A 12,325-nucleotide genomic window follows, 5' to 3' on the forward strand; every position below is an offset into this window, starting at 1 on the left:
TGGGGCGAGAAATACACGTAGGCATGGCAAATTTATTCGGAGCAGGTGTGTGTACAAGTGTTATATTTGTTTACTATCAATGCCCTCGTCAGTCTTTCGAGGGGGGGGGAGGTTGAATCCTAATTTTCTCAACCCCCGTCAAATGCGTAGTTGTTCCGACTGAAAAAACCGTGATGTGGCGGCGGGTGCTCAATGGAACGAGTACTGTTGCACCGGCGGTCCGCACCATTTGGCGATGAACTCCAACGTCTGTTTTACGGCCGACGACTGAACGGTTTTCGATACGGTCATCACTTTTGTCCAGTCGTCCTTGATGGCCATCCTGCCGTTCTCAAACGTCACCGCGTGACTCTTTTTCGTGTCCACCACCGGCCAGCCGGACACGACGCACACGGGATACGTGCCCCCGTCCGGTGCTGACAGGTTCGACGGGTACAGCCTCCTCTGGTCGAACGGCAAACTCTGCGAACCGACAATTTATAATTGCGTTACGTCATATATATATATATATATATATAGGTATAGGTGTGTGTCATAATAGTTTTAGGGGTTGACGTTGACTAGGTCTCGGTCCAAGAACAGTTGTGCGTCATCGGCCCTGCAGTACGGTAGCGCGTGCAACACGCCCGAAGGATAAAATCTACCAGCCGGTCAAAATGGTAATGGCCAAATTAGTAACCTACCTTAAGAGTTTATCTATCCTACAACATAGCGAAATAAAACATTTTCATTCATGGAATATCTTATAAACTATAATATCATATAACCATAACCATACGTGGTAGTTGGAAAAAAATGCCCAGCAGTATGATGTAGATACTGGGGATTGACGGTCGCGTTAGATTTAATTAAAACATAAATTATTTTTAAGAATTATTTTATAAAGTGTATATTAGAAATACAATTAATATTGCATGTGTTAAAAAATGTTATTTTATAAATAATTATATTGTCTTATACCCTAAACATTTAATCGTGTACTTACCTCTATATAACGTATTTATCTATCTACGATGATTGTAGGATGTGGTATCTACTATCTTATACCGGAACTCGAACAGATAACATACCTATAATTGGTCAATTGGAATCACATCTCGACCACGTTTATTTCGGGTATACCGTTCAAATGCCGAAAGTTTAACAATCGAGGATTTTTTTTCAGAAATTCGCTATACGCATATATGGTATTAAATTATGTAGTTATAGTAATTGTCAGGGTTGTATTTGCCCCATTTCTCTCCCCTGCGAGTGGTGGCTTGTCCATATATGTGACAAGCATATCCACTTGCAGCGATTCCACTTGGCGTCAAACACCATCGTTGATTAAAAATATGACCTATACCAATAATTTATATAATAAAGATTACTGCAGTACCTAGTCGCGGCTACACCTATATTTGTTTTGGGTTTTGGATTTTTGTCTTTGAACGCAGAACAATACACTTTAAACAATAATTGGTTCAACCGTAAAAATAAGAATACACACTAACGGAATTATAACTGAGGTTTATTTTATATTTCGTAACATTATTAGTATTTTCTAATAATATTAGAAATATCAATTTTCTAATAATATTAGAAATATCATATCACTATCGCATATTATACAGTTTATACCTATATTATGATTAACTCAAAAGTACGATGTTTTTGCATATTAGATACGTACTTATAAAATGTTGTGAGATTTTAGAGCATATTTCACCAACTTGAACGTTGATGTATGTGGAGGATTTAATTCACAGTCCCGCAGGTTATTATATTATAAGTTGCTACGCCGCGCGCCGATGCACCGTCTGTTCTAGCAAACTAATCTTTATACAGTTTATATATTATTATTATATAGCGACGACTACGCCGAAAGTGGGACACTCGTTGCAGACTGGAGAGTTAAAACTGTCAACTGCAATGACCGACGATATAATATACCGTCTAATTCGTGTCCGTAGGCTTATAATGAATATTTTAAATCAAATTGATGTTATTACAGACGTGATTGCGATGAACAAAAAAACAGAACCCTACTGGAATGTATAATGTAAGAGGCATTTTTTTTTTATTATTTATTTATCGGTTTTCGGATAACGCGTTATGAACCCCGGCTTCAACCAGCCATGTACACCCACTGCCCAATCGAGACAACCGTCTACCCGATCGTTATTCTTGTTAATAATAACATGTTTTGAATTACTGATAAGTTGCAAAGTGTACCTATTTAAAAGTTAAGACATGCGATTATGAATAAATCGACAGTGGTCGATTATACTATTGGTTATGTACGTACAGCGAATTCAGCTTAGAAATATGATAGTATATAATATCTATGATAATACCATAAATCGTATTATTATATGCATGGGCATTATATACTAACGTAATTATTATAAACCCCGTTTTTTAATTATAAATTAATATCCAGCAATTAACCTCCCTTAATTATAATAACGCACATACCGTCCCTTTATCGACTAGGTACCCAACTATTTATGGTATAATACTTAAGTGGGTACATAATATAATATTCGCACAGCTACATTCCACACAACTGAATAGGACAATCTATTGCATTTTTTCAAAGTTAAACATTGCTATTTTATTGTCGAGTGTTGTTGGCGTTTCTCAAATATTTTTTTTTTTACACAGCTTGAATTTATAAGATTACAAAACGTTTGAAACAAAAACCATGCAGCGTTTTAAATTGTACCTATTATTGTTTTGCATCGCGGTATTATAGAACACGGGTTAGCTACATTTTTAATGGTCCAATATTTTTCTGATATTGTATGTATTACAATAATCGCGTTTCGAACGAGGCGTTAATATTATCTAGTGTATAGGTATTTAAGTTTGGTGAGTGGAGAAATGGATCAAAATATTTCGGGGCACCTAATGGTGTGCATTATTTAATATATTTATTACACCACACCTCTCATCGAAACTTTAAATATTTATACAACTATAGTTATCTAAGTGCCTGTGTACGAGGGCGCCCGCAGATATTTTTACCCGGGTGAGGGGGGGGGGCTAGGTTTATATTATACATATATGCATAATATAAAAAAAGCTGGTGGAGCCATGACCCCTCCCGCCCCGCCCCCTTTGGGCGACCTTGTCTTTATACTCGGTTGGAATTCGATGTTTTTATATTAGGTATATTGATGATGTTGATTATAATTAGAAAACTATTCTATTAAGGAATTAAAACATTAATAGCTATATGCCGTGTGCCTGTAAAGGTATAAAGCTCTCATTCAAAAAAATAAATAACTTACAAATTATAATTCAATTTACAAAAACACGACTTTGTACAAAATATTATAAAAAAATCACAGTAGGTGAATTGATTCCCGAGACTTTATGTTTTAGTTGATTCCCGGGTCATTATACAACACGGTATACGTGATGTCATTACCAGATACCAATTTTTAAAAACAACGTTTTATACATTTTTACCAAATTACTAAAATTTTTTAATAAGATTTTTTTAATAATATTTTTTTACCTACTGAATTTTTTTTCTCAATTTTTTTTTCTAACAAAAAATTGAATGATTTTCAAAATATGAAAAAACTAAAAATAACAACATTTTTGAGAAACTTGTCAGCCAACCTCCTCGTGACTAAATATTGAAAATAATATATATAATGACCCGGGAATCAACTCGTACGTATCTCTTAATGATCCGGGAATCAACTCAACGGTATCAGTGTAGGTAGGTAAACAGGTACCCGGAAATCAACTCGTACGCAGCCAAAAACATATCTCCTAAAATATTGCGTAATAGTTTTTGATAAGATAACTTAAATGAGTGTTGTTTACCATGAAATGAATTCTCTCGCATATAGTTGTACACCACTTGAACCTATTAAAGTGTACAACTATATACACCAGATACTTACCTATACGGTGATTCATTTAACTTAGAACACTCATATTATTCAAAAAGTATTAATGTTATTTTTAAAATATTTATACTTTTTGAAATAGTGAGTGCTCATCTGTAAAATAATCACCTGGTTTATTTAATAAGTAGGCACCATATACATATATGTATTATTATTATATTAAAATTAATGTGAAAATGTTTTTTCGGCAACTATTAATCATTGACCGACATCAATAACGTTATATCAATACATTTGTTGGGACTCGGGAAGTGGCAAGAGATACATTCTACCTTGAATTCAACCACTATCAACCATGGCTCACACGTGAATAATGTATTAAGACCCCTGCAAACCCTATTAATTTTTCATCAAAACGACCTTAGCGACCAACAAAAATTAAAGTACTTCTAGTGGTTCGATTTAAAAAATGTAAAGATGTTTTGATTGGTCGACAAGTGTACTTTGTATCGGTCGGAGCATATTTTTCATATTTTGGATATTTTTTAATATTATATCCAATATCAAAAAAGGTGGGTAAGTGGATGTCGCTCTGCTGTACAGTAGGTCACAAGTGGGTTACTGTAATGGATGCTGTTAAATTTGAATTCAATGATATAACATCATTGTATAAGAAAAACGATTCTGAGCGAAAACGGTCAGTCAGCCTATGATATTACCAAATATATTTGATGATATTATTGTGAATAAAGTTATTTATATATAACCTATTTACGTGGAGCCTTGTTTTAAATTTTCAATCCTTAGCCATAAAAGTTAAACATTTTATACATTTTTAACGACAAAATAATTAATAAATTATAAATTTAATAAACGTTGTCAAAATTTGAACTTTAAATGCTTAAAAAAAAAAATTGTGCCTATGTATTTTTAATATTTTTCAACTGCTTTTATAACAATATATCAGGAGCCTTCCTTGCATTACATTTTCACACTATTTTACCCATTAAATAACATTTTATTGATATTTATACAAAAAAAAAAACTAAAAAAATTGAAAACTGACAATGTCCGTAAACAGCTCAAAAAGAGTCAAATTATTTTCAAAATTTTATCGTGTATAGAAAATGGTAATATAAACATTCAGTGAAATTTTCAAGTATCTACAGTCATACGTTTTTTAAATACAACAAAATAAGAAAATCGTTACACAAGAAATTGAGTGAATATCAAATGTTGTAAAAATATGAATTTCAAACGCTCATAAAAATTTAATTTGACTTTCTTGTAGACATTTTTTTTTGATAAAGGTAGACAAACTTATGAACAATCTTGTATTATATTTTTATGAATACTAAGGATTTTTAATTTTTTTCATCTGCCTTTGAAACAATAACCTAGGAGCCTTCTCTTAAATTTTCAAGCTTTTTTACTCAACAGATAAAATTATATTGATATTTATAGAAAAAAAAACTAAAAAAATAGAAATTAACAATGTTTGTAAACAGCTCAAAATAAGTCAAAATATTTGGAAAATGTTATGGTGTATAGGAAAAATGCAATTATAAACATCCAGTCAAAATTTCATGTTTTTCAAATATTTTGACTTATTTTGAACTGTTTACGGACATAGTCAGTTTTCAATTTTTTATTTTTTATTTCTATAAATATCAATAAAATTTTATTTGCTGTGTAAAAAAGCGTGAAAATTTAATGCAAGCCTCCTGATATAATGTTATAATTGCAGTTGAAAAATATTAAAAATACATAGGCACAATTTTTTTTTATAAGCATTTAAAGTTCAAGTTTTGACAACATTTAACAAATTTATAATTTATTAATTATTTTGTAGTTAAAAATGTATAAAATGTTTAACTTTTATGGCTAAGGATTAAAAATTTAAAACAAGGCTCCACGTAAATAGGTTATATATAAATTACTTTATTCACAATAATATCATCAAATATATTTGGTAATATCATAGGCTGACTGACCGTTTTCGCTCAGAATCGTTTTTCTTATACAATGATGTTATATATATTGAATTCAAATTTAACACCATCCATTACAGTGACCCACTTGTAACCTACTGTACAGCAGAGGGACATCCACTTATCCAAATTTTTTAAATCGAACCACTAGAAGCACCTTAATTTTTGTCAGTGCGACGGCTATTTCACGTCCATAAATTGGTTTTCTAATGACTTTAAATGACTTGTGCTTGTGCGTGCGTGCGACCATAAACCAGATGAGAATTGACAATGAAGTGTAAATTGATGCGGGTCGCGGCTGATGTTAGGGGAGTATACACACACTAATGATCATTTACTACACACACAAAGACGATCAGTAATCGCAGGAACGAAATAATTGCCTAAACGCACAACTCCTTAAAAATGACACATTTGCAGGAGCCTTAAAGTCTTTAAAATACAAAAGTTTAGTTTTTGTTTCGTTTGTTTCTGGTGGCATTGGTTACATGCAGGAAGAAGAAACCAGTTGCTTACTATTATTTAATATATCGTTGTCGGGCAAGCCAGAGAATTCTCTAACCATTTATATTTTTATTATTTTATAGCTGAGCACAACTGTACGTAGCCGGTTTTAAACGCATAGTTTTACAGACCCAACTCTTGCCCCCCAAACATCAAGAGGTGATATTAAAATATAGATACAACGGAACATTGCAGTGCATCCTCTGTCATGTTTTTAGGGTGACTTTTCAAAAATAAATGTCTACGGAACCACCCCACTCACTCGATCACGTTTAAAATCTGCGTTTGTTGTTTATTTAGCCGGGTAGACACCGGGGGGCGGCGATACAAACACTTAAATGGATTTTATAATGAAGTTATCACACTGAAACCGAAATATACACCACAAGCGCTGTATCCAATCTGCCACGGGATTGCCCATCTCGGTCGGATTTGTCCACAAAACTAGGTACACCGACCCTAATGACTTGCCCGTGAACGGATTGATCCGAGCTAGGTCATACGGACACGGAGCACCGTACCTATTTTATATATCAGCTGGTTTCTTTGGTACGAACTCGAGTGGTACCTATAATGCATCCAGTTTAGAATATATTTGAAAATGGCATACAATTATTGTAAAGTCCATACGGTGAAAAAAACAAAACAAAACGTTGCATAAATATTGACACAACCCTTTAAGTAGGAAACAAAATAGGTATACCTATAAAGTATATTATGCCTATATATACCGTGTAATGATCACAATAACATTAAATACCATTAAAAACGTTTTAATTAATTTTTATGACTATATCGCGACTAACGATGACATTTTGTAAGAGTTTCGGGTAATTATTCCTGGCTTCTTACACATAGGTACCTACTCAGTTTTCGGAAAGTTCAATTGAAAATGGCATTTTTTTTCACGCTTGCGTAAGATACGAAATCGTTCACTTTCTCACCTTATTTTTCTTGAAAGGAACACTAGCATATTATTGTATGATTATTATGGGCTTAAGAATTAGGACCGACGTCCATCTAGTCGTTCGTTTTAATTATTATTTTATAAATATTTAAATAAAACTGCGAGTAATAAGGTACATCATATATTAATGATTTTAATAAAAGTTATTTGTTTTTATTACACTTTCATGAATGATAATATATATATGATAATGTAAACGTGGTTTGGCGTGGTGCGATGTTTGCATTCAGTCACGAAACGTGTACGCACCGGCCGGTGTAACTATAGTTCCCGGATGGGTGACCACCCGGGTTCACAGTGACAAATCCTTGCCACACATACGCGTGTTCAAACCAACCGCACCATCTCACACAGTAACCGACTATAAACTGCTATAAAGACCTCAGTTGTCGAAACCTTAGTTTAAAAATAAATAAAAAATAATGTAATTCGTTGTAGTACCTATAAAATTAGATCATATTTTATTGTGATAAAATTAACTTTAAAATAATATACCTTTACTTAAATAGGTATCATAAGGTAGGTTAGGTAAGTACCTAATATAATATTATTATATTATATTTTGGTTTTTTTTTTTTTTATTAGAAAATATTCAAGCTATTATAACTTACAGCTTACACCGACAGTGTATTGTGACTTGTATGAAAGAGTTCGAAAACCACACCGGTTAGGTTAGGTCATGGTGTGCGTACATTTCAATGGTCGTTTTTTAGATCGTATGTTTGTAATTTATGAATTACGTCTGTTTAATTATGTTTGTCTTTATATAAAATATGTTTATATTTATTATCATATTATATTATATCGGTATAGGTATTATCGTTGTATGAAATTATTGTACATAATATATTATAATAATTATTTAGGAATTTCAGCCGAGCATAAAATTATTATTCGAACCTCTGTATACCTGCAGGTATAGTGGTATTCCCTCGGCTGCGTGATAAAATATTATTATGGACATAAATATACATACAAAATCAAGTAGGGGTGGATAATTAAACATTTTACGTTAGCGCAAAGTACGTTTCATGTCATTATTTCAAAGCATGCCTAATTATTATCACCGTCAGAAGATCAATGGATATTATTATTATTATATATATATATATATATATATATATATATATATATATATATTATATAAGTGTAAAATCAATTATCTCTACAAAAAATTATTACAATTTGTAACGTTTTTAATCGTATTAAACGTATGATTGATTAATATTTCTTGACGTAAGAAAAAAATATAAATGGAGGACATTCTTATGAATATAAACTTTTGGCGATGGCATGGTTATAAGTTTATACTGAAAAATTAAAAATATTTTTTCTGATCATCAAACATTAACGATTAAAAGAGTAGATAGGTACCTACCATTATTACCATTTACCATACTATGTGTATAACGCACCTACAAGCATTAAAGTAGTTACGCACATAATATTACATAATAATTTAATTTTTATTTAGTATGGTAAAACGAGAGAGAGATTTTACACGGATTAACAAAGAAAAAATATGAAGGCAACCACCCTTCTCTCCCCAAAAAAAGATCATAGTTGCGTCTATGCTACCCACACCTCCTGCAACCACTGCACACTATAACATGAATCCAAATTGACGACAAAAATAATCATGAATGATGGACAAAAATTATAAAAGTGTCGAAAAACGTTTGCAACACTCATCGACAGACAAGGAATAATTATTAATTAATAATGATAATATTGCATTTAAGAGGACGCTCGCCATGTATTTGTCGTCTCCGTCTTACACACATACGACGTAGCAATTAATATTCGTTCACTTGTTTCAATAGTGTGCTCTTAGTTTTAATATTTGGGTGAATTGACCTTTTATCGAACTTTTATGTAAGAACATTATCTGTGCTTAAGCGCGTTGGCTCATATTGGATATTTTAATTTTCGTGCGAGACTTGAGCATATTTTGTAATTTGTTAGGTATATTTCACATTCCCGTATCTTGGTTGAAAAGAAAAATATCGAAAAAATCGCCGACAGGCTACAGCTAATATGTTCTTACTTTAAAGTTTGATAATAGGTCAATTCATTCTAATAATATCAAAACTATAACAGCACCTTATTGATACTAGTGAACGAAAATTTACTTTGTCGTACGTTGGTACGGTCGTACGTTGGTAAAACATGGTTAGAGTCTTCTTAACGGGACATCTACAATTTTTTCTGAATGACGATGTAATTTGAAATTTATAAAAAAAAACGGCGTATTAAAGTGAATAACAACGCATTATATCTTATAATATGGCGTTTTTTTCTGAATACCCACCCCTATCCGTACCCCTATATATACATTTCTTGCACGCTTCTTTCTATACATAATGCACAACGCGTTATATTATTATTTATTATTATTATTATTATATACATTTTATTATAATATACTATCTGATATGATTATATGAACTATACACGTCTATACGCGCGCCGCCGTCTACGTATTGTTACTAAAATGGAATTTATGAAAATTGTACAGTCATGCGTGTGTATAGTATACATATACATATTATTATATTATATAATATGCGCCTGTGTACGACAACGACAATTTAAAACTTACGAACTGAACGGGTTGGCGTTTGAATTGCAGTAGGCGAAACGTTGCATCTGTAATGCGAACGGAAAATTCCCAAGAGCGAAAATAGGAAATTTATGTACCTATCTATTTTTGTTTTTTGTTTTTCAGAAAAGTTCAAAAGTACCTACTACTGTTTTCCATTTCAGTTTTGATGAGGCTTTAATCGTACCTTCAATATTTTGTTCCGGTTATTGCATTCTTTCACCGGCGGTATATTATAGTTATTAGTATTATAATAAATAATAACAGGTACCTACCTAGGTATCAGTACTTAACGATGACTTTTCGATCAGTTTATTATCAGGTAAGTCAGTACCTATAATACCTTGCATACCAATGTGTAAAACCATGGTATATTCGATGTTAATACACCGAGTAATAGGTACAGTGAACGTTTCGTTTTTTGATTCTAATTTATATTTTACTATTATTTTGGTTATTAAATTACATTATAACAATAATTTTGTTGTTTTATAACGTTTTACGTCAGTTTATAAGTATGAAAAAAACTCTGTTTAAAGCCTACTTTCATTAAAAAAAAAAAATATGGAGGCTTTGTGGAAGTACTCATATATAGTATACATATAGATATATTTTGGATATTTTACGAGCGAAAATTTTATAGCTCTCAACTAAACACACAGGACGATAAAAACCTTTTACAACTATTTATACAAGGTGAATTATGGTGTTTTTCTTTTAGCTTCGAGCCTTAAAGCGAAACAGAATAGTCTACTGGCCCATCCTATATAGGTAGTATGTTTGCAGTAATTTTTTTAAACTCCATTTAAAATTTAATGTTGTTAAGGAAAAATTACCTTTAAAAGAAACATTTACAACCACCTAGGGGTGCTACAATAATTTTATTAAACTTTTTATGTTTAATATTTAATCCGTTTTGGTTTTATAATATGAAGGGAACTTTGGTGAGAAGTTTTTAATATTTTCCTACATTATAATAATATTATTGGTCGAATAAAAATGAAAGTTTGAACAAAAAAACATATATTCATTTGTAAACGCTATAGTTACGATATTTGCATCGTTTATAACAACGTTTGTATGTTTTTATGTTATAATAACGATTTGCATATACTATTGATAAAAAAAAAAAATGTTGTTCCGAGACCAAATTTATATAATTATATAACGATTTTTGTTCAACTGTGAATTTATAGGTATAATATTATAATATGTAGACACGTTCAAAACGATATAAATTAACTGTTTGTGCTACTAATTATACAATTAAAGCCAGTTTAAAGCATTTTTCTGACTCACTTTAATGATAATGATATTACACAATAATTACTTAAATTATTGATTGGACTAATCTATTTTCCATGTTTACTGAGAGAAGTATTTTCAGTTTAAAGGTGCTTCTGCACGTACAAAATAATGGAGACTATGAAACTAAATAGCAATAAAGAGACTGGGGAGGAATAAGTGAAAAAAATCAAGTAAATTACAATTTTTCATAACAAATATTAGAAAATGTTCGACACTAGCCGCTTGATATTAATTAGGTAATATTAGGTAATATTAGGTAATATTAGGTAAAAATAATAGCATACTTGTTATATTGACTTTTAGTGTAAGTGTATTCATTAAAAAAAATTGAAACTATTATAAACTAATTAGTCACAATCAATTAGTTATTGATCAACAACTAATCATTAATTAATAAAAACGACCCCACCATATTATGCAGAAGTAAATTTAACTTATAATTAAAGTATGCAAATAAATCTTTTAAGTGAAAATTGTAATATTTGTACAACAATTTTTAATAGCTTTTGAAAAAATACGTTTCGATTTATCACAATAAAGTAACAATATAATTAATTTTTTGAATTAATAAATTTCTTTATAAAAAAATCCCTTTAATTAATATTCAGAAAATTAATTGAATTGTTATAACCTCTCACCTTAATTATAAGTTTAAAATGTCAATATTTTGAAAGTTTTAATATTATACACCTCCTATAATACGTTTATTCAAGTGGCGAAACACTGTAATTCGCATCACCCCCGTGACTTTTAATTATTAATTTTTCGTGAGACATTCTTTTGCGCATATATTTATAATTTTTTTTTCTCGATTGCAATCGAACCTTAGGGCTTACGGCTCGCGAGATCGATACCCGTCCGAACGCGTGACATGAGACCTTATTAAAAAATAAAAAAGAAGAAGTAAAACGATTTTTGAATGGCGGAGACAATACGACGATTGTCGTACTTTGGACACTGACAGCCAGCCGACTTACATACCGAGTTTTTATATGGGCCACTTTAATATTATTGCCTTTATTTCGCTTTTCCTATTTATTTTTTCCCCAGCAGATTATTATTAAACAGAGCATGATGTTATTTCGTATGGGAAAAACTTCGCGTG

The 12,325-nt window shown here is 31.2% G+C and overlaps 1 protein-coding gene across 2 annotated transcripts in view; it reads right to left on the reverse strand.

Annotated features, from left to right (window-relative positions):
- Positions 1–47: 47 nt before the first annotated feature.
- Positions 48–12,325, reverse strand: part of LOC132944528 (intraflagellar transport protein 172 homolog) — a 103,054-nt gene continuing 90,776 nt past the window's right edge. For both annotated transcript variants that reach the window (XM_061013923.1, XM_061013922.1), the window contains exon 31: positions 48–462. In XM_061013923.1, coding sequence (XP_060869906.1) covers positions 190–462 — 273 coding nt within the window. In that variant the 3' untranslated portion in view covers positions 48–189. The remainder of the gene's footprint in view (positions 463–12,325) is intronic.

Source organism: Metopolophium dirhodum, chromosome 5 (genome assembly GCF_019925205.1).
Source record: "Metopolophium dirhodum isolate CAU chromosome 5, ASM1992520v1, whole genome shotgun sequence".
NCBI classification, from domain to species: domain Eukaryota; kingdom Metazoa; phylum Arthropoda; class Insecta; order Hemiptera; family Aphididae; genus Metopolophium; species Metopolophium dirhodum.